Here is a 24,572-nt window from a genome sequence, read left to right as displayed (position 1 = left end):
TTCCTTTTAACTGTGGGTGGAATGGAACAATACTTTTCAAAGTAGGAGATCAACTGGTAAAGATTGGGGTGCAAGGGTATGCTACGATGTTGTATACTTGATGAACTAAATGACCTATTCTTGGTCCAAACTTTATGGTCTTATGTTTTTCCAAGTTCATACTTTGAATATCCTACCTGGCAGATTCCCTTTTCACTGCAAACCTGGATTGTGTGCGTGAAGATCCAAATGATGCTTTGCGTTGTTGGTTAGTGTAGGTCTTTGTTCGTTCCCTGTCTAATTGATGCTCTTGAGGATGCAAAGGGTCCTTTGGCAGTGACTTGGATTGTTTATGCAAGGCAATGGTTGGTGACAAAGCCCTTGAACTGGTGTCAGGCTTCTTCACCCAAGTTTGTAGCTTTATATCTGAATAACAGCAGCGTTTCTTAAGATCACAATCAGTGTCTTCAATCATATGCTGCTTCTCCTCATCAGTGATGGCTTCTTTTGGATAACCAAAGTGCTTGAATAATTTGGCTCTTATCTCTTGGTCTTTCATTGATTTCTTATTGCTGCTTTGAACTGGAAGCTCTTTGCTCATCTCTACTTTCTCACAATTAAGTCCGAGGTTTGGAATGGGAGACATCTTCTGTCTCTTTTCATTGTAAAGTGAATAATTGTCATGTTTTTCCTTTACATTCTGTTGACCATTGGAGTTTGGAAGTTCATAAAGTCTCAAAATATTTCTTTCAATTTCAGTCTCTGACCTATACAATTGACAGTAATCATGATCACCGAAGCATCTAGTGTATGACCTTTTAACTTTTTTGCCTTCCATTTGAATGGGGGTAACTGTGGCTTTGCTAAGATAAGCATAGAGCTCAGTTTGCTCTGGGTGTTTATTAACAGCACTTTTTGACAAAGAACTCCAATGATCTTTTGATGGTAATTGGTTAATTCTGTTGTCAACAGATGATTCAGTCTTTATTGATGTCTTGAAAGGATCATCGCGAGTTGTTTTATGTGGTGGAGTAGTTGGAGGTGTAAGTCCTAGAGAACAAAAGATCTAACATTGGTACTCGTTAATATAAAATAATTGTCGTTATTTTGTGTGGCATAAAGGAAAGTGTTTCATTCCATCAATACCGCATCTAGGTGCTTGAAATTCTTTAGCACATAACCACCACACTGTATAATGCTCTGAAGGAAAATATGGGGAACAGGCAAAATTTTTTTTTCCTACATTGCTACATCAATTGAATACAACTTCATGGCTAAGCACTTTCACAGTATTCCCCAATGCACCTCTGGAATATGCTTCTCAGATTTGAAAGCACATCAGAAATGCATCTAAATTATCTCATTCATATTGACTCAATGTCATAAAAAAACACATAAAAGCCCAGAGCCAGAGTGAACAAGCAAATTCACTTAAAACATTTAATATTCTGCTTGTGTCTATCGATAAAGTAGATGCAGTCTACTTGCTAGCATTCTGCTGACAGCACAAATGCATTACAGACCTCAAAACTATGAAAAACGTACTGTAAGATTGACTCAACGTTTTTGTTATCTTTATCTTTGTAAAGGTGAGGCGGATATTGAAATGAAGCCAGAAATTTCTGAAGTTATTTGTGTCAGCATAAAACCTCTTCAACAGGTGTGTGGAGTAATGAGAAGAATACAAAAAAGTGACAATATTTCCAAACAAACATGTATTTCTTGTGAATATGAAAGATTGGTTCTTCTCTTGCCTTTAATTTGTTTTATCTTTAAAGATGTGTGGACAATATATTTGGTTTAGCTGAAAACAAGTGTCATTGAAGAAACTTCAATATTTTATAAAATTCTTCTCTCTCCTGAACCAGTCTGAGGCAAACAGGTTCTTATCTGAATAGTAATGGTGTCAGTTGTAAGACTATATCCTTACCAGCAGTTCCACACAGTTCTACACTCAGGCTTTGTTCAAAGGGTTTGCTCTCAAGAGGGGAATCTTTGGAGTCACTGAAAATAGGAAAAATAAGATCAATGAAACTATAATAAAACTTAAAATGACATATTAAAAGTGCTAAACACCAGATCTTGAAATTACACAGCCAAGCAATGGTTTGGAATGATGGGATTCTAATAAAAGGATTCAAACTGTAAAAGCCAGGTTGGATTTTGCATCTGCTGAATCCTAACACCATACTGAGTATCACCTACCTTTCAGACTCTGGACTCAGTAACAAGCTTGTAGGTTTGGCTGCAAAGATAAACGTTTAAAAAATGTCAATTATAGTGTAACCTGTTGCTATTCTGTAAATCATTTGACTATTTGGTATAGAGAATTAAGACTTTTTAGATGATAATTTTCAACCTCAAAGTTTTATATCAGATCATAATTAAAAAGCAAGCTTCAATAAAAATAAAAATACACAATAATAAAAAGGAAATTGATAAGATTTTAAGACAGAATGAAAACAAGATATCGAACTTGGATAGAGATGAGGATAGGCACCAATTGGAATCATTCATTTATAACAAAAGAATTACAGATTCAAATTATTCCTCAGTTGAATTGAATGAATAATTTTTGAAGGATGATTATGATCAAATTTTTATTGGAAAAAAGTAATCTAACTTAAGATGGCCCCTTTTAAGTAGGAGACTTTGTCTTAGTACATAAATACATCACGTTGATCAAACTATGGTTCTGTAAAACTTGCACTCCAATTTACCTCTGGAAAGTGACTCTTCCTATACACATAGCTTATAAAATATGATCAAGAATAGTTTATTTTGATGCTGCTTTATGATTTTAAAATTGGAAATACCTAAAGTTGCTGTTTACTCATCACTTTCTGCCAATGCATGATTAGGCAAATGGAAAGATTTAGGGTTTTCTACCCACAACACTTAAAATGGCTACCACATCTTTATATCCTGTTTGGTACTTTGCCCTGATTACTCCACATCGCTGCATTTCATACTCTATATTTAGCTAACTATTTCTTTAACAGACAAACAGGAATAGGATTTGTAACCTGTTCTACTGAAATTGGTAATTATCAGTTGGTACTTCAACAATTTCAAGCAACATAATGGAGGGAAAAAAAAATCAAGGTTGAAAGCCAGTACTGGAAGAATTTCAATCAGGGAGTCACAGGAACCTGGGGATGGGTAGAAGACTCATCTTCAAGATGTTCCTACACAGAAATAGGTGTGAGGTGGAAAAATGTAGTTAAAACATCCAGTACTGATATACTGTTTTTTTTTTAATTACAGCAGCAACATAAAACAGCTTATTTAAAAATAGAAATAATATGAACTGCTGATGCTGGAGAATATTTAAAAATAATCTTAGCTATTCCGGTTAAGTATTAAAGAGTTGAATTAAATTAACATTTTGAAAGAAGATGCTATTTCTTGGTATTCTCACTACAGAATGAAAGCGAAAAAGCAAATCAGATCATTGTAACAAGCAACCAGCAGAGAATTCTCTCCACAGTATGTAATACAATAGTAAGAATAAACAGACCTGAGAATGGTTATAGGGTTAAACTTTGTGTTAATGAAAATGATTGTAATTTTCCAAAAGACTGCAGTCATGTTATAATAAGCTTTGAAAGAGGCTCAGGGGCATAGTTTTGTATAATTATTGCAAAGAATTAAGCAGATAGGCTAAACAGGATTACCTAGCTTTCTGCTAGTCCTGGTTTCTTGCATCTTGATTTCATAAAATGGGAAGTCCTGTGCAGTGAAGGCTTGGTGGTCCTCAACTATATTAGAGCATGGAACCATGGGAAGGTCAGGAATAAACGAACTTTCTTCATTGTTGTTCTCCTCAGTCCATCGCACTTGATTACAGGATTGTAGATGCCGCTGGTCATCTAGCACAATGCTCGCACCACTGTCACAGAGTTGCTGTCCAGAATGATCTATCTCAATTTCTACTACTTGCTCCTTCTCTTCCTCATTGAACATTGTCTGCACATTCACAGACCCAGGCTCCTTTACAGTTCTCTTCAAATCTACTCTAGTCAAACTTCCACCTGAAGCTGACTCTAAATCATAGTTCAGTACCTCATTAGCCTGAGGGTTCAATCTCAATGAGCGTCGAACCGCAAGGCATGTATTTCCTTGTTTTCTTGCTGTGCCCCCTGTTCTAGCAGCCCTGCTCTTACTGCATTTCTTTCTGTGCTTCTCCAGTGTGCATTTGATGGTTTCAGTACAATAAGTACAATCACATTCATTCTGGGACACTATCAGAGGTAGAACAGCCTCAACTTGACTAGGTGAGTGAGTGTAAACAGGATACAAAGGATTATGAAGTCTATAAGGTTTGCTCACGTCTAAAGCAATATTATTTTCCAATAGCTGCCTTAGAATAGAACTCTTGGAAAGCGCTCTTATATTCCATTTGCGAATATCTGGAGTGTTCCTTCCAAGCCCCGGACTGACATTTGACTTTAAGGAATTTGAGAGTTTTTGATTGTCTACACTGGGTTTTATAAGTTCGTGCAGAGAGCAGTCACTGTTTAGCTTTTTACAATTAGCATTGCAGCTACCACTCTGTTCAGTCATGTCTACCAGATATTTTCTAGGTGGAAGACAATATGTGTGCATGTACTTGATAAGCTCAATTACTGAACGCAATTCTGTTTCCGTGGTAAACTGAGAGCTTTTTGTCCAACTGCCTTTTGCTGATGCCACCACATCTTCCGGCTTATTGGCTGCAAAGCAAGATGTGCCATTTTGTAGAATGTTTTGTCCTTGTTTGTGTTCCCCATTCCCATCATTGAAGCAATCCAATTCTTTGTTAGCACCATCATTAACACAATCGTCATCAACATCACCATCATCCTCACTCTCACCTTGCGGGTGATGTGACTGGTGATACTGCGAAGTCCACACTGGACTGCTTTGGTCTTTTTTAGTGAGTATGGAATCATCTGTTTTAAACAGGGAAGGACAGGTAGTTGATGTCAGGTGCTTGTGTAACTCTGTGAACGTTCGATGCTGACGTTGACAGGTGCTGTGTGGCTTACTGCCCTGTGGGCCTTCAACCTTTTTATTAAACAAGACAAAGAGAGGATCAGAGTACAGTAAAAGCCAAGCAGATCAGGTCATTAAAACTGAATCTTTACACACTTCATTTTTCTAATAAAATTTTCAGCTCTCTTCATCTTAGTAATTCAAAAAACAATAATACATTACAATAACAATAACAGCAAATTTTCATCAAAAGATATTTAGTACCTCATCCATATGGGAATGGAGACTCTACATGCTATTTCCTCACAGGCAAGACTTTTTGTTCTGCCATCTGAAGACGTAGTGGGTGACAGCATGATGCCAATGTTATTTATTCACTATATGCTCATAGTAATATTATAAATTTTATTTGTTGGTTGCAGTTGTGCAGAAGACTTCCTTCAGCTTCCATGGAAGGAGGGCCCATGAAGTAAGCACTTTACCACCCATTAATGTCCTGTTTGAGATTCTAGCAGGTTAACCAGCTAGGAATCCCTGAACCCTTAACTGTCAATCTTAGAACTGAGGCTGGGCAAGGAAACAACCAATAAATAGCCATTTTGGGACCATCAGTTCAGGTGAGTGGGTCACAACCTCAGGTGGGAAATCACCCCCCAACACATCTGCTAAGCTGCTGGCTGTGGACCATAAAATTCTGTCCGTGGAGTCTTCACACCCAATGTCCACACCTTCATAACAATCCAACAAGGGTATGCTGTCCAATCAAATTTTTAGCAGACTTTTCCCCTCCCTAACCCACTGATATGGTATCAATAGCATTGTCCTGGCTGCAATCTGGCCAGAAATTAAAGCTGGAGGCTTCTGGATGTTTGCAACTCTGCAAAATATCAATTAGACAAAATGCAAATCAACTGAGACATCAAAGGAAACTTTGTATCTTTTTCCTCCAGTTAAATATTTCTCTACTGGAGTCGCATTTGTGATTCACCGCTCCTTCAAGTGTGAATTAAATTAGTGCTAAAAACATCCTACCAGGATCGAAGCTAAGAGAAAGCATTCAAAATCCATTACATTAGTTCAGTAATAGTTCATGTAGCTCAGAAAAAGGCATAACTAATAATTAAATAATACAAACCAAAAACTAGCTTTATCTGCAAAGATACATGCAATGTTCTGTAAGGGAATAATACCTTGATAGAAGGGCGATGTGCTTTTGACTTGTGGTTACTGGACGCGTTTTGTGTTGTATTGGTTCTCTTTTGTCGCTCATAGTTTAACTGGACATTTTGTGGAGCCAGAAGGAGTTTCCTTAACTATCAAAAAGTATATGTCAAAATATTACATCACAAGTTTAACACAAATTTCATTTATAAACAAAAACTGTAATAGAAATGTATATTGTAGAATTTCTGCTTTCTTAGTGTTAGATCTTTGTAACAGATATTGGACAGAGATTGACTACAGACTGGGTCTTAATAAACCTGCAGTAATGATGGCATAATCGCCAATCCACTCGCATGAATGTCAAAGCACATCAAAGAAATGGAATATATTGACAGTTGGTGACTGTCCTAACAGCTGCTGATGACACAAAAGCTGACCAAAAACAGAATGAAATTGAAACATTCTGTATTATAAATAATAATAGACACCAGGGAGCAACATATTAAAAAAAACTATAATCTAATCTCACACTTCAGATGACAGGTTATAAACTGCTCATGCATTGACATGATTAATGGAATCACCTGAATCCTCTGATTAGCCTATTCCACAGCCAATATGCCAAAGTATTTCAAAAGCAAATACTGCGGATGCAGGAAATCTGAAACAAGAACAAAAAATGCTGGAAAACCTCAACATCAGAACTGGTCTGAAAGATTATCAAACTAAAATGTTAATTTGGAAGCTCCACACAGAGGCTGCCTGACCTGCTGAGATTTTCCAGCATTTTTTATTACGTCCAAACATTCACTATTTTTGGCATCCTTTGAAAATTCTGACTCTTTTTTTCATGAACTATTTTTTAAAAGAAAATAGGCAAAAAATTTACTCAGAAAACAAAAACGAAAAGTCTTGCTTTCATACAAGAGCTGCTTCTGGTTTAACAGTGTTGGCAGAAAAATTCACTCTTGTGAAATAAAGCTGAACAGTCTCATTTTTCTTAATTTATTCACAGGATGTTGGTACTATTGACTAGGCCAGTCTAATTCCACAGAATTTCCTCAGACAGGACTTCAGAACCAACCACATTGCTGTGGATCTGGAGTCACACGTTGGTCAGACCAGGTAAGGACAGCAGTTTCCTTCATGAAGAAATATTAGCAAACCAGGGTTTTTCCTGACAGTTGACAATGGTGTCATAGTCATCATTAGACTTATAATTCCAGATTTGATTTGAATTCAAATTCCACTATCTGCTATGGCAGCATTTGAAGCTACATCACTGGATTAATAGTCTAGTGATAATCGGCCATTGCCTCCTTATCCAATTAAAATAGAAACTAGAGCAAAGCTGTGGATGGCATAAAATAAATAAAATGTACATGAATCTTTGATGGTCGAATATATCATAGCGACGTTATAGATAAATGTTATAATGAAAGGATTGATGTGATTATCCATCCCAAGTGATTTTATACTGGTTTCAATCTACTAAATCCGTTGTAACAGTACACTTGAACTACTTGAGTTATGTTCTGTTCTATTTCTGGCCTATATACTAATATTCAATTAAAATACCATTTACAGAGAGAGGGGGAAGATGAAGAGTTTGGGGCAAATGAAAATGACCTTCCAACAAATAACACCATGAACATCCAAAATAGGTACAGCAGGAGGCCACTTGGTCCCTGAGCCTGCTCTGCCATTCAATAAGATCGTAGCTGATGTGTTTATATTATTTCAAATTCCACATTTGCATCTACTCCCAGATTGACAAAGTTGTATTTTGTAATAACCTTCCTGTCAAATGTGCAATAGCAGTGAGCTTGAAAGTCCTGTGGAAGGAGCCCAACTAAACTACTTCTCCCTTTCTCTGAAGGAGAGGGCACAGTTGTCAGTGAAGAGAATGGAGTAGATGAATGTGTCTGAATAGAAAGCTGACCATCTGAATCCAAATTCATATTAGCTGGGGAAACAGAACAAGTTTGCCTATTGAAAGTCTGTTTATTGAAAATTCTGCATTTGTTTGTAACATTTTTAAATTACTGGTAATATATATCATATCTTAGCCTATTCATGCACTTTGATTTCAGTAACCTATTTAATAATTATTATTAATGGTACATGCAACTTAACAGGAAATGAAAAAAGAACTTATTTTACTATTTTTAAACCTGAAAATTAAAAAAATTCAGACCTTATTTTGCCTACATTATACCCATGCAGCGGGTACCCAGAGGCTCATCCAATTCCTTTTAAACAGTAGGAAGGATTCTTACTAGAGATGGTTCATCAGCCTGTGTGGTGGAAGGACTGCCATCTGGTGTTGATAATGAGGCAGTTTCCAACGAATCAGTCACAACTCCATCTGCAAGTTCCTTGAACGCAGACAGGCTCACATCATCTACTTGGATGTCGTCCAGTGTCTCAGTGAGAGCAGCCAGCAAGGCCTCATTTTCTTCCTCTATGATCTACAATATTGAAGCAAAGGGGTTAGATAACGGGATCTAGCACAGTTGCACAATGTTTAATTTACTAACTATGAGGAACATGGAATTTTACATTTAATTTTAATCCATGCTGTATAAACCAAACAACACAGATAAATGTGCTTCTATTACCTGGCCGACTGTCTGAGATTTACATTTGGAAACCCACAATTTTTTACATATATCTTTCCATATATTATAAATACATTAATGGAGATTGAAAATAACTGTAATAAGGACGTGTTCAACAAAAATCACTTTGGCAGCTGCTAACAGCACAAAGAATTTGCAGAATCACTGTAAGGCCAAAATTCAGAAGGCCACGAGGTGAAAAGCATACTACAGCAAACAATTTTAACTCTGATTATACTTCTGAACAGGAGCTACAAAGTATAAGGCAATTACACAGATTTTGATTTATTTGCATAAGGGGAAACAACGATGAGAAAATTCATTACTATTGCTCTTTATAGCATCAGTATTCAGGACAATAGTGAGCAGTTCCTCTGTTTCAGCATGGTGGGTACTTTAATTGCCTAGTAACCTAGAGACCTGGGCTAATTAACCAGAGAATGATTTCACAGCAGCTTGGGAATTTGAATCCGAAACTAAAAGATTAGCACCAGCTAAAGTAATATCAAATCCAAAAGCCCAATTGGTTTCATGTCCTTCAAGAGGAAGCCCTATCCATTCTGGCCTATATGTGACTCCAGCGAGTGGCTCTGAACTGCTTCGCCTAATTGGCTCATGGGCAGGAGCAGCGAAGTGGGGACAGGGTTTTTTTTAAGGTTGGCGACCTGTAATCATTGGGGTTCCACACGATCAGTACTGAGACTGCAACGACTGACAACATACAGTAATGACTTAGAGGAAGGAAGTGAATGTACTGTTGTCAAATTTGCAGGGAAGACAAAACTAGGTGGAAAGGTGGTTGAGAGGGATCCAAACTGTTTAAGAGAAATAGTGATAGGTTAAGGATGCGGGCAAAATGTTGGTAAATGCAGTTTAATTTGGGTAAATACGAAGTTGTTCATTTTTGAAGGAAGAACAGAATATTATTTAAATGGTGAAAAATGTATTAATTGTGCATTAAACACAGAAAGCTTGCACACAGGTGTACCAGGTAATCAGGTGGGCTAATAGAAGGTTGGTCCTTATTTCAAAGGGGTTGGAGTATAAAAGGAGGGAAATCTTACTGCAACTTTATAAGGTGCTGGTGACACCTCATCTGGACAACTAAGAGTACTGATCCCTTTATTTAAGGAAAAGATTTGATTTCAATTGAAACAATTCAGAGAAGGTTCATGAGGATGATCCCTTGTATGGAGGGATAGTGTCATGTACAAAGGCTAAACAGATCAGGACCTTATATTCACTGGAAATTAGAAGAATGAGAGGTGATATTATTGAAAACTATAGTATTCTTAACAGGATTGACAGGGTAAATGTTGAGAGGATGTTTTTCATCATGGAAGACCCTAGGACCAGTGGGCATAGTCTCAGAATAAAAGGGTGCCATTTAAGACTGAGGTGAGGAGGAATTTCTTCTCTCAGAGAGTTGAGTGTCTTCGGAACGCCTTGCCACAGAGAGCTGTGAAAGACAGTCCTTGTGTATAGTCAAGGCTGAGAAAATCGATGTAAGAAATGTCAGATTAGGCTCAAGGGCTCAAATGGCCAACTCCGGTTCCTATTTGTTATGGTCTAATGGTTTTTATAACAAGTCATTCAGTTATTGTTGCAAAAATAGACAAGATACAAACTGGATGGACCAGTTAGCTACAATCTAGATTCTGAATCAGGACAACATAGAATATAGCCAATTCAGAAAACACAGTGAAGACATGGTCACTGACATCTGGAAGCTGGTGCTAAGGTGGAGGAAACTTTCCCACTGACTAGTCAAGCAACAAGCTGACAATAGTTGCGTTCCCCGAATCATGCTGTTGGTCAAGATTCCAGATGTCTACATTAACATGCCTGGGTATTACCAATTAATGGTGCCAACCTGCTGATGACAGAACAGGGAGACAGCACATGGGACAGCCAAGAAAGCAAACTCTTTTGGTTCCTGAGGAGAGGACTCTGCGCTTGTTATAAGGACTTGACATCAGGAAGTGGGGGGGCTTGCTGAAAGGGACCTCCCACCTTTGCTGATGACATTCTTGCACATTCACCTTGATCCCCACCCCACCTCCTTACTCAGCTTTGGCTTCGGATCCCTTGCAGATCCTGGTCTTTGGTAGATATCACTTTGAATGATTGACAGCATTTCCTCAATGAGACACATGGCCCAAGAGTCTTTAATCCCAAGCGAGGTCCATTGCTGGCCACTTAAGTGCTAAAATAAACTTAATACATTGAGCCTTCCCCAAAGGTGGTGCCACGGCACTCTTGTTGGCTCTTCAGTGTGCACGTAAGACCCATGTTGCATAGAATAAATTTTAACCAAGTATGCCTGTAAGGACTCACTGTACAGTTAGATGAGAAGGCTCCTCAACTTAAAATCTTTTGTTAATATTGTTAGCATTGTGCAGTTTCCAAATATTCCTGGCACTGGTTACTTTTTATTTTTGGACAGTCCCTTGAAATTGTGCATGGCTTGCATCGACTACAGTTTGAGAGATGCAGAAATGTTCAGTCAATTCAATGTTAAAATCTGCAGATTGGGCCATAGCTGGGGCAGATGGTGTCAGACTGATGAGGTGTCTGGGGCTTTGTATGCTCTATCGAATACCTTGACTTCACCTCTGCACGTTCCCAGTGAAGTTTCTCAATATGTTTGATGATTTGCTGAATAAAATATCTTCTTTTGGTCGGTCAAAAGCCGATGACTCCCCTGAGTCAGCAGGGATGTTTGATCTCTTGAGGAGTGATGCTTCAAGGACAGCACTGAAGTATATCCGCACTTGGTTTCATTGCTGAAGTATTTCTATTGCCCTTCCGAGGGTCTCTTGCCACTGCCGTGCACAGACTTCTCTTTGAGATTCTAGATCTTGACACACTTTTTCCTCAGTTGATTGAAGTGCTGGGCTGGTGTATCACATGCAATGATGAATTGCGTTGTCTATGTCTGTCATTGTCATGAGGAGGTTCCCAAGGTTACAGAAATAGTTAATATTTTTCAGGACATTGCCATTCATCATTTGTTACCTAGAAGAGGTAATATTTGTGCAAGCGATTTGGAAGAGGACCTTACTTTTCTGGGCATTTAATGAGAGACCCACTTTTTCAAAGTTTTAGAGAAGGAATTGACAATGACCGGCTGCTCAGTTTCTGAATGAACACACAGAAGCATCAAAGAGGCAATAAAGTGATCCACCACAGAGATCTGTATGTTAGAAGTCAGGAAGGACATATCTCTGGGAGGGTTTGACAGGCAAGGAAGGAATAAGGAGAACAAACTTCAGCAGGGTTCTCCTAGCAAAGTGTTTTGAGCATGGCCCTGTTTTGCTGGCAGAACAAAACGTGATTTATGACAAAGGCAAGACCTCAAGGCAACACTTGTGGTCCAAACACTGGCAGTTAGTTCACTATGTCAGTGTTTGAGCAAGGGGCCACAGAGATGTTCGCATCACTTGTACCATGACAGGTGCTGATCAACACTTACCTAATCTACCATCTACCATCTGTTGTGAAGGCAACAGAAAAATGCCACAAGAAAACTCATATTGAAGGTCTCAATGAACCCATCAAGATGGCCCTTCTCACACAGCACCTTACTATTAGTCTCTGTAGCTCCTGGTGGTTGGACACTGAACACTGTAGTCCACCATAACAAACAACTATTGGTGTCTCTACCATGAGATATATTAACTTATTAGATGAAAACTACAAAGAGGTACTGGACTTAAAATCAAAAGTAACAGTTGAGCTTTCACAGTTTAGAGACTTCACCGCTTAAGAGAAATGCAACAGTATCATATATAGATGAAGGCAGCAGTTCAGCATAAAATATAGATATACAGAAAAATATGGGATGGAAATACTACAGGAGATGCAAAAACCTGAAGAGTACCAACAGCATCTGTGTTTTCTTTAGCACAGTAAAGAGGATCTAAAGCACCAAGCTCTCACCCTATTGACAGCCAAGATTATTCATGGACAGGGAGAAATCCAAGCTCGCTAGAGGGAACATTTTGACAAACTCTTCAAACAACTGAACCTCTGTCTTTGACTTGAATATTCTAATTCCATTTCTCAACATCCAGTCCAGTTGGGTCTCAGCACTATCCCAATCACAAGTGAGGCTGAAAAAGCCAGTCAACATCTGAAAAATAAAATCCCTGCCAAAATAATGAAACATGGCAGAGGTAAACTCCTGTACAGCTACATATTGGGAAGAACACTTCATTCTAGGGATCTCAGGCGCTCCTTATCATTCTTTTTCAAGGGAGTGATTCAAGAGGCTGGGTGTGGCTATGATGTGCTTTTGAGGGTTGATGCAGGCTCGATGGGTCGAATGGCCTCTTTCTGCATTGTAGGAATTGTATGATTTCATGACTGGGGTCATTACGGGAGCAGTCTCCGTCCTGTCTTCCACAGCGAAGCTAATCAAAGGGTTCCTTCCCAGCAGCCCCCTCCCAATGGCTGAGAAACTCCTTTAAGTGTTGCAGTGCAGTTTCTGCCAACTCAAAGACACCACAGACCTGAGCTCCACTATGCAGAAAGTTCATATAAAGTGCAAGGTACAAAAGCAACTGCTGGACATGGCCATTTTCAGCCTCACGCAAGCCAGCAACTCTGTCAACTGTGATACATTCCTCAAATTTGTCTGCCCTTAGATATTTGTCAGCAACCCCTGTCTAATCCATAATAATGTGCAAAACTTGACCCACACCGAGGAGCTTATCTCAAGGAAGAGTAGGATTCAATTGGTTGTACGATTGCATCAATCCTCTTCTCTACTTATGTCACGACTATATCACACCTCACTTCCAGTTAATTACATACAAGTGCAGAGATAAGCTAAAGGACAGACAGGAAGCTGTTGACCTAGTCCACTTTCAATCCAACACTGAAATCAACCTCAGTCTTTGAGCTTCAATTTAAAGATAACTGGCTGGTTACATAGGATATACTTGATGTCTTAGATTAACTGAAGATCATAGGCCCTCATTACTTGTAATACAGGGGAGTGGGGGACTCAGAATTTTAATTAATATTATTAAAGTGTACATTTAAACATATTTTCTGGAATGATCGTGTGTCATTTAAAATGTTTATTACATTAATAGTTTTCATTTGTATTGAACTACTGTGGCATGGTCTTCAATAGCAGGGTTAATAAATAAGAGTGCACAGCCTGAAAAACCAGAATGTTCTCATTTTCCCCTTCTTTTACTGAATACGTAGAATTAGAAATGATAAAATATTTTCACTCCAAAAAAATGTAAAGATTTAATTTCTACCATGTTTTAGCTTACTTAGCATTTGCAGAATTGAGTACAAGATCTGAAATGCATACTTACTTCAAAAAGTTCAGAATCTTCTGTATTATACTGGCTGGAAGTTATTTCTGTCTGGTCATTGTCCCACTGCAGTTCACTAAGGCAGCTAACTGAATCAAGGTCATTCACATCCAGCTGGGAAAGGTCAATTTCAGGGAAGTCTGAATATAGACGGTCATCACCAGCCACTGAATCATACTGCAAAAGAGAATAATTGGGCTTAGTCTGCTATTAACCTAAGCTTCAGAATGAAGGAACAATCCAGATAAAATTAACCTTTTAATACAGCTAGATACAATAATAAGTTTATGGATGATTGCTGGAACACAGAGAAATTTGATGGCAAAGTAATGGTATGAACTAACTGTTTTGTTCCCCCCATTGAATGTATGCTTGTCGTATTGGGTGCAGTTAAGTTTTCAAGAATTCTGCATGGTAAAGCACTGTGTAGAATTACTCTCACACATTGGCTCAAATAAGATCGGTGACATGAAGTGGATCCAAGACAGAAGAGAGAAGTACGTGCCTTTTGTTGATAGGAATTCAGTTATTGCAAGCATAGTTTACAGATATATCAACTAGTTCAATTTTATGATAATCACTTTGCAACAGTAGGTACTAATGTTTTACTTGCAAGCACATAATTTGTGCTAAATAGAGGCTCTAGTGGTGCAGCGGTAGTGTCCCAATTTCCCAGGTCAGCCGATGTTAATTTTCATAATGTGCACAGTATGCAACAGACTATAGAAAGTATGAGAACATTATATTGTTACTATGTTTAACACCAAGAGGATGAAATTTGATCTAAAGATGCCCATTTTTCCAGGCAGAAAAAGATTTTAAAAATAAATTCATAAACAACTTCATTTTGATTTGCGTGTGATGACGGCCTACAGTAAACATTAGGGCTTGACCTGTGTCAGGTTGACGAGAGAGCACTTTTAAAATAGTCCCACCTTGGTCCCTTATGCCCCCAAGTCAAACCACACCACTTCTATTCAGATTGGCCCACTACATGCTACACAGACAGGGAATCCTAAAGTGACAATATGGTGCGTAAAACAGAGTTTTGTAGACTGTAATTTCATTCAACATTATAAATTAAAAGTACACCCCAGTTTTTTTAAAAATTACAGGTCAATAAACATATCAATAATCCATATCCGTTAAAAATATCAATGACATAAACTTTAACCATTTGAAACTTTGTAAAAACTTGTGCAAATAAACATTGTGAAATTGACAGCAAAGTTTAGAGATTAAAGCTGTCATGCAAGCAAGGGATTCAATGCTTCAACATACACAGAAACAGACATTTGTGCTATCAGGTAAGTATGCATAAAGGGACGTAGCTGAAAACCCAAACACCCTTCAACATCCATTACCCTGTTGAAGCACTGGAACCCTGGTGAAAACATTCCCAATGGATGGGGCTCATGGTCCAGCCTGGACACAGGAGGAATTAATAGCGTCTGGAGGGCACGGGGTTTACAGCTTGGTTTTCACTGTTCATTTTGCAACTGGAACAAATTCCTGGAACCAGGACCATGTTAGATTCCTTATTGGCCACCACCCCACCTCTCATCAATGTGGCAGCCCATTTCATGGAGATATTCAGTTGCCTCGAGGGCTACCACCGAACTCTTTACCCAGATCTTTGGGATCCCTTTTGTGGGCACTTTCTCCCAAGACTGGCAAGCTGAGCTGTGAATTTTCCTGATTCCCACTCCCTGTCTCGGTGATGAAAATCCAGGAAAAATCATGTCCTTTAAATACTTTCATTGGAATATATATAAAAATTGACTTGTCAGAAATACCAAGTTGGTGGAGGCCAACTTTGGAAAATTTAGCTTAATGTGAGGCAGGAGCACTCCATGTTCAAACTATTGGCCTCTCCTGACTTCTGTTCATTTTCTCCCAATTAGCTATCATCATTCTGCCCAAAAACTATATTAGCCATCCAATTTGATATCACCTCACCTCTAATCATGCTGCCAGCCTTAACAAGCACCTCTAACATATTCAGTGTCTAAAGCACACTCCAGTTTGGGCCTGATCCAATTTCTGGGCCCAAGGACCTACTCAATTTGTAGCAGTCTGACTGTCCATAGCAGCATTAAAATGATACACAAACTATTCAGCCAGGCAATTAGAATTGGCAGATTTCCAGCGAATGAGGGACAAAAGGATTTTATGATTTAAAAACCAATAAAACTCTGTATCGTTATTATCTCACAAGTTCCAGAAACCTTTCTTAAGTAACAGCAATAATGCACAATGCAATAAGACAATTTAAATTTATCCTACAATGCTTGATAAGGTGGTTCAAAGTGGGTTTGAAACAATTTTGCAATGCTATTGGTGCAAAGGATCAGTGACAATTTATTGTGGTTAATCACAATTTTTGCTCTGACTGAGTGATCACCACGTTAATGTGAACTCTTGTCTCGGCTTTAAAATATTTACCTGTACTTAAATGCTATTTGTTGATTGATGTAACAGCTAAAGGTATAACAAAATAAATTTTAGAAAATGCACCACCTTGTATAATTCCAATCATAATAAGATTGAATTCCCTCCTCACAAGTGCAGCAGATAATCTTTAAGTGGCAAAGAACTTCAATAGGAAAGATAGCCATATATCATACCATGCTGTTTTGAATAAGCTATTATTCACAAGGTCTCTCTTGTATTAAAGCCTCAAGGAAAGATTCTAGTCACAGTGTTTGAAGGATCTGTATGCTGAGTGATTCTTTTTTAAAAATAAATAAATAAATAAGCCTGGTCTAATCAATTTAAATTAATTTTACTTGTCTAACTCAGTTTTTCCAATCAGTCCTTTGAAGGTCTTCTACAGTGTGCGGTGCTGAGGTAATCAATTTTAACTGGTTGCTGAAAGTCACATTTTGGTAGTTCTGAGGAGGAACAATCAATCTGAGTGAGTTTCCTTCCAGTGCCTGGCAGCAATTTTGATGTCACACTGCAGGTTTACACTAGAAGCTGTTGACAGGTAAATGCACTTAAAATCCCATCTGTTTCTCAATACTGAATCCCTGTTCTAATGATAGCACTTTCCTTCACTGCAACACAAGGTGACTGCTTTCCACTGCAGCAAATGTGCAACTGTGTTTTTCTTAATGTATTCCAGTATCCTCACTGGAGATGTGGCTAGAAATCAGAAATATATATTTTGTTTTATGATTTCACTGCACTCCTGGTACATTATTTAATGTCTGAAATTTACCTCATTTTTTCTAATCTTTGTGTAATTTTTTCCCAATTTAGTTTTATCGCAAATTGTATTCTAGCAATTTTAAGTGCTGATCACCAACTTTTAATGTTTTATATACCTAGAAAATAAATAAATTCTAAACTGCACATGAAATTAAGAGCAATGTCTCTTAAAGGAACTGAATATTCTCTATGAAGAGATGACAATGACAGCCCATTACATTAAGGCAGCAGTTAACCAACTTTGTATCAAGAAATTCTGGTAAAACTGAAATCACGAGCTATCTGGGGGAAAGTACAGGTTAGAGTACAGGACTTTTGGAGACCAATTATCTCAGTACAAGGATATCGCTGTAGAAGTACTGCAGGCAGGGTAATGTTCTTGGCCCAACCATCTTAAGCCGCTTTATTAATGACCTTTCCTCCAACATTAGGTCAGAAGTGGTAATGTTCATACCATTCATAACTCTTTAGATATTGAAGCAGTCTGTATCCTTATACAGCAAGACAGAAAAAATATTCAATCTTACACTGCTACGTGGCAAGTGACAGTCACACTACATAAGTTTCAAGCAATGAACATCTCTAACGTGACCGAATCTACCAATCTCCCTTTGATATTCAATGGAACAGCAATTGCTGAATTCACTACTGACCAGGTATCAAACTGGAATGATATTACAAATACTGTGGCTTCAACAATATATCAAAGGCTGAGAATTCCTAGGCATGTGACTCCCTAAAGCCTGCCCGCCATCTACGAGGTACCAATAGGCTGTTGAAACATGAAAGGTTTTAAAACATCCATTGGTGGAGGAAGAATCAATTGCATTTTTAAAGAACAGAAGAAGGTCACATGGGAGCCTGGGACAGTGCAATTAGATTTGGATTGTTTTAGCAAACAGTTGGCGCCGCCAGTCCTTTCATCTAAACATCAAGAGTTCATTACTACAGAAAGTCACCAATGTGTTCAATTGTTGCAGCAAAAATACTTTCTTGGAGCACTTATGTTGGGAGTCAGCCAGGTTCATTTTTATTGAAGCGCTGCTACTTTATACTCTGCACAATGAAGGACAGCAAGACACATTAAAAGCAAATTAATGCTGTTCAGACTTACAGTGCTTCTGATTGCTTCCTATGTTACAACAGTTACTACATTACAAAAGTACTTCCTTTGTTTGAAAGTGCTTTGCAACATCCTGAGGTGAACAGCACAAAATAGATGTGAAGCTGGGGACCTCAACAGGAAGCTGAGATGGATTATTTATTCAGCACTTCTGGCTGAAGATTGTTGCAAATTCTTTTGGACTGATGTATTAGGCTTCCCAATCATTGTGGATGGAGATATTTGTGAAGCCTCCTCTCCCTGTTAGTTGTTTATTGTCCATCACCATTCATGATGAGATATGACAGGATTGCAGAGCTTTTTACAATCTGTTGATTATGGAATCACTTAGCCCTGACTATTTTTTGCTGCTTCTGCTGTTTGGTTCACAAGTAGTCCTGTTTTGTAGCTTCACCAGGTTGACATCTCATTTTCGGTATGCCTGACAGGCCCTCCTCCATTCTCGAATGAATGAGAGGTTGACCCCTCAAATGATGGTAATGGCAGTGTTGGGGTATGTCGGGCCATGATGTCGTAGATTCTGTTTGTGTATAGTTCTGGTGCTGCCGATGGCCCACAGCATCTAATGGATACTAAGTCTTAAGCTGCTAAATCTGTTTGAAGTCTATCTTTTTTTTAAACAGGATGACAAAGTCAAATAACATGATGGATGTATCATCAATATGAATGAAGATTAGACATTCTCATTTTTACTGCTAGTGTCATGGATGATCAATCTGTGACATACAGCTTTGAGAATGAGGTCAAGTATGATTTTTTTCTCCTCTTCTTATTTTCTTCACCACTGCTGCAGATCCAGTCTAGCAGCAATGCCCTTTTGGACTCAATCTGCTCGGTCAGTAATGGTGCCACCACTACTTGATGATGGACAGTGAGGTCCTCCCACCTTGGAGCGCAGTCTGCACCCTTTGCCATCCTCTGCTTCATTCAACTGCCCGATAGGGACACATACTGATTCACGGGCTGAGGGCAAGGTACATGGCAATTAGCAGGATGTCTCCTTGCCCATGTTTGACCTGATGTCATGACATTTCATGGGATCCACAGTAAAACGGCAAGAACTGCCAGATCAACTCCTTCCTGACTGCATACCACTGTGCTACCACCTCTGCTGGATCTGTTCTGCCAGTTTTGTAGAATCTACCCAGGGAGGCATTATCTGGACCAGTGTTCATAAAATATAATTCTGTGAGTACAACTATGTCATGCTATTCTGTGACAAGTTGGTGGTACAGCAATGAGCCAAGTCAGTCCCTCAGTTCCATGGGTTTGGCTATTAACAGCACGTTTTGCAGTAACTGGCTCATTCATGTCACAAATGCTTTCAGCAAAATTTGAATAGATGCAAGTGTTTTACCCTGGTAATAAACAGCTTATTTGGTGCTTTAAACTAACAGTCACAAGATTTGTCATGTAGAAAACATGGCAAACATGCTGAGACACTTGAGTTAGTGAGCAGGCACTAATCCATAAAAGACTAAAAAATTCTTAGTTAGCAATTTCACCATCAATTATTAAATGTAATTGGTTATTTTGGAATGCTTAGCTAACTCAGATCTGCACTGATGCTATGTTAACAGAGAACCAGATGATTTATTTGAAGATACATTTAAGTAACTGGATGCACTGACATGAACTATTAAAGTTAAGCTAGCCAACTTAAAACAGTCACGTCCTTGCTTTTGTAAGGTTCAGAATCATTGTTCTAAACATATCAAGCTTGATTTTCAAAAAAGAATTACATGAAGCTCTAAAATTACCATTCAAGTATCTAAATGGTCCAGCGCTCCTCAATGTAATTCAAACATGCACCATAAGATTTGCAAAGTTACCACACAAAAGGCACAAAACAGAGGAACACAAGCACTGGCCACTTTTATCTTTGGTGTTTGTCAGTAATCCCATTCAGGGTAGAGCTAATAGCTTTGAATGAAAAATGTGGCATCTATAACCTTAATGCATGGGAACTTAAATTGTGTTCTTATATGGATTTTTAGTTGAATGAGTGGAAGATGAAAATAGCCTGATGGATTGGCTTATTCATTAATTGAAATGTTGGAAGAATCCTTAGCTGGTCTGGCCAACATATGACTCTACTTTCACAGCAACGTGGCTGATTCTTAACTGCCTGCCAGGGATTAGTGATGGACAATAAATGTTTGCCTAGCCAGCAATGTCTGAGTCCTGTGAATGGAGAAAATAAAATCTCCATTTCCAACCTTATGTTGGAGGAGAGGTCATGATAGAGACGCTGAAGATGATTGACTGTAGGAAGTTCTCATGCAAAACACTCGAAGCAATGTCTCATTCCTGGTATTAGATGTGACGCAAACAAGCAGCACGTTTTTCTCACCATTTTCATTGGGGCTTGTTTATGCCACACTCAGACAAATGCTGCCTCAATGTCAAAGGCAGTCACTCTCACTTAACCTCAAGTTCAGTTCTTCTGTCGAGTTCAAACCCTCGATACATTTACTGCCCTGGAATCTGTCAAGCACAAGGGTGGCACGGTGGGTCAGTGGTTAACACTGCTGCCTCACTGTGCCAGGAGCCCAGATTCAATTCCACCTTTGGGTAACTGTCTATGTGAAGCTTGCACATTCTCCCCATGTCTGCGTGGGTTTCCTCCAGGTGGTCCAGTTTCCTCCCACAGCCCAAAGATGTGCAGGCTGGGTAGATTGGCCAAATTAAATTGCCCGTAACATTCAAGCGATGGATAGATTAGGTGGGTTATAGGGGGATGGGTCAGGGTGGGATGCTCTGAGGGTCGATGTGGACTTGTGGGGCTGAAGGGCCTGCTTCCCCCTCGTACAGATTCTATGATCAATGATCAAAGCTGTAATGAGTGCCACTAGATGGTACCAGCAATGATACCTCCCGTATCTTTGTGAATGATTGAAAGGAGTCTAATGAGGTGAGAGGTGGGGAATGATTGACCATAAAAAAATTGTCCTATTCTTAGAAAGGACATACCTAGGACACTGTTCCACATTGTCTAGTAGATGGCAGTTTTGCAGCTGCCCTGGAACAGCTTGGTGAGGTTCACAAGGGAGTGAATGGAATTGGCTGAAGATTGGCAGCTCTTTTGCTCAAAGGAGAAGGCTGGGATGCATCATTAACTCCATATCACTGGCTGAAAATGATTCAGCCTTACCTTTTGTCATGACATGGAGGGTTCGCCCATCATTAATGGTATGGAAAAGCTGTGGAACTTCCTCCTCCTGTTGTTTAGTTTGGTCATCATCATTCATGCCCAGATGTGGCAGGACTGAAAAGCTTCAATCTGATCCACTGGTGAAGTGCAAATTGGCTGCATTCCTCGCTGCTCAAAGCACTTTGAGCTGTTCTGAGGTCATAGCAGGTACTAGATAAATGCAGTCTTTTTTTCTGCTTACTGCAATGTTTGCCAACAGCCTCTATACTAATTCTCTTGGGTGTAAAATGCTCTGCTTATAATTTAAATTCTTTCTCTTCACTAAACTCATCAGCCCAGGTGTGAACTGAAATAAAATAGTATTCAATAAAAGTCTGCAAAGCAGTATGATGCAAGAACTTGTTGTTAGCAAATAAAATGCAAGACATTAACTCACTTGTCTTTTGTGCTTCTGCTTTACAGTGAAATGAAAACTATAATTGCCGCCAAAACAGACAAATTACCTAGTGGTACTCCCTGCCAGTATTAAACAATTCTTACTCACATAGATTCAGTCAATAAAATTGGCAAAATGAGAATTGTCAGATTTTCTAAATTGGATGTCAACCTGAATATAAGAGCATTTGCTTCCAATACAGCTATTCTCTGAGTGTGAGGATTTAGCTTTAATTCATTGTAGTAAAAGGGTCATTTGTGTGTTTTTTTTGTATTGTTCACTAAAAATATTTTTTCCCACAACTGTTTCAGTGTTTTTATTACTGTAATGAATATTTCATTATATTGAACTATGAATAGCAGGTAGTTTTATTTCCCGTAATTGAGCAACTCGTCTGCATTACAATTCATTTATTTTAATTGAAGTGAAGGGACCTATTTTACGCCACAAGCTTGAGTGTAAAGCAACTGAGAGAGTATTTCAACACATATGCAGTATTCCAATCCAGTATCATGCTGACATTTATATACTTGAACAGTTCAGTAGATAGTTAATTAAACTGGAATGATCCAATTGGCTAACCAGCAAACAATTCCCAATAGGGTCCCATGATCTTGGAGTGTTATTTATATATATACTCTGGTTTTATTATTAGAAGGCAGCATTCATGCCTGTGAAGGCAAAGAGCATCCTCTCACAAGCATTATTTCTTGCTCACAGGCATTATGGCAGCAAATGCAAATTTCCATTGCTGAAGGTACTGGATATGGCACATGATGCTTTATTTTTGTCACAGAAGAACTGAGCATTGACATTGCCAAATTGAGCAGGCAATCCAATTTTCACAATGCTGGTCCTTACAATCCAGTCTTCCACATCAGCATGCATCATTATTTCAACCTTGCCACTGAGAACCAAATTCAACACCTCTTAACAGGACAAATATAGAATGTCAAAATTGAGCTGGGAAGCTATATCCACAGAGAAATCACTTCATAATATATATGGGACATAAAGAAGCAAGTGTGTGAATGCAGTATTCTGTGTGTTTTTAATTTAACTTCATGCTATGGAAATTTGCCCTACTATAAACTACAGACATAAAATGTGCACATTTCTCTTTGGACAGATAGACACTCAGTTCTGTTAATTTATAAAACCATGTCATTTGTGGAAAACCTTTAAAAATATAGAGTAAAAGGGATTTTCCCCCCCATATAATATATTTTTGGTGATGTGAAATGCACTCCCTGTAAATTTGGTGGAAGGAGATTTAACAGTTACTTGCCAAATGTTAGACTCCGATTCCAAGCAAGATTCACCAATTTGTTACAGCTCCAGATATGATACTCCAAATCTTTAAGCTCCCAGGTGGTAAGTGATTAATGACAAAAGTTAATAAATGATTTACAGATCAGTCTCAATTGTTTGTGAAAAAAAAATAGTTGAACTCTGTGACTGTTACAGTAGAGGTGATTGTTAACATCAACATTGATAGTTGAACAGTTGATGTCACAATCTTTAGTTTTGCAGATTGGCTGAGATTCTCTGTTTTTTGTTCTGTTTCTTTTTGTGGTTGCTAGCTCCAGCCCAGAGTGAGAGAATCCGTTTACCTGCAACTGAGGGGTGACTGGAGGATTGCTACTTGATAGTGATTACTCCAGGCTGATCCATGAGGTCAAACTGGTACACATGCAAATGTTCAGTCCTACTATCACACACTAATGGAGCTGAAACTGGCTTTTTAACCTTTGCTGTTGTGCATTCATCAAAAAGAGAAAATGCAAATTGCATCTCTAGTTTAGGAAATTAAACACAAGGGTGTCTCGCTGGTGTGCAAGGGGTTATCAGGCCTTTGCTAATTTTGGAATCACAAGAAATCACAGTATAGTCTGTTTTGACTTCCCCCATTACCCTTTGAAGGGTAGTTGGTAGAAATTCCATTTGCACACACAGTGCGACATGGTCTCCCTCTCCAGGCAACCATTTAATTTAAAACTGCAGCCAGTTTTGGATGTTTCCACTCTCTTTTAAAACAAAAACATATTTTGGAATTATAAATTAAAATTACCCACAGTACTTCAGGGTTCTGACCTATGGTTACAACAAAGGGAATTGGATATCTATTTGAAAAAGAGAAGATTGCATAGACATGGGCAAAAAGAGTGGAATGAATTAGATAGTTCTTTCAAAAATGGAGTGAAAGGCCCCTTCAGAGCTGGAAAAAATTCTAGGCTCCATGAACCATTTATGTGGTCTTTATGATACAAAGGAAATCTGAAAGTGGGAACCTAACTCCTGCGCCTAGTAGAAGTCAATCAAAATGGGAGTTAAAACGGGAGCAACAAATTTTCTAATAGACTTCCACATCCCAGATATTTTAACAACAGTTTTGGCAGCTTGGGGCATTGGCTTGACTCAGGTGGGAGCTTCTCAAATTTTGTAAGTTTGCACCCAATACTTGGACGAAGGATTTCAATGGAATTTTAAAGGCAGGTGAGCAGGGGTACTCTCAAAAGATGAAAAGCCAAACCTGGTAAACCATGAACAGAGTAAAAGAAAAATACTG

At 38.6% G+C, this 24,572-nt stretch overlaps 1 protein-coding gene across 3 annotated transcripts in view; it reads right to left on the bottom strand.

Annotated features, from left to right (window-relative positions):
* LOC125458306 (peroxisome proliferator-activated receptor gamma coactivator 1-alpha-like) overlaps window positions 1-24,572 on the bottom strand; it is a 140,901-nt gene that overhangs the window by 10,678 nt on the left and 105,651 nt on the right. Inside the window, exons 2-8 of one of the 3 annotated variants that reach the window (XM_048543488.2) lie at window positions 14,078-14,254; window positions 8,400-8,591; window positions 6,147-6,269; window positions 3,657-5,028; window positions 2,185-2,224; window positions 1,910-1,983; window positions 177-1,029 (exon numbers count right to left, since the gene is read on the bottom strand). In XM_048543488.2, coding sequence (XP_048399445.1) covers window positions 177-1,029; window positions 1,910-1,983; window positions 2,185-2,224; window positions 3,657-5,028; window positions 6,147-6,269; window positions 8,400-8,591; window positions 14,078-14,254 — 2,831 coding nt within the window. The remainder of the gene's footprint in view (window positions 1-176; window positions 1,030-1,909; window positions 1,984-2,184; window positions 2,225-3,656; window positions 5,029-6,146; window positions 6,270-8,399; window positions 8,592-14,077; window positions 14,255-24,572) is intronic. The other 2 variants (XM_048543491.2, XM_048543490.2) reach the window with 2 other exon arrangements.

This window comes from Stegostoma tigrinum, chromosome 13 (assembly GCF_030684315.1).
Source record: "Stegostoma tigrinum isolate sSteTig4 chromosome 13, sSteTig4.hap1, whole genome shotgun sequence".
NCBI lineage: Eukaryota > Metazoa > Chordata > Chondrichthyes > Orectolobiformes > Stegostomatidae > Stegostoma > Stegostoma tigrinum.
Note: the sequence above shows the minus strand (reverse complement) of the source record. Positions and strands in the feature narration are given on the sequence as shown.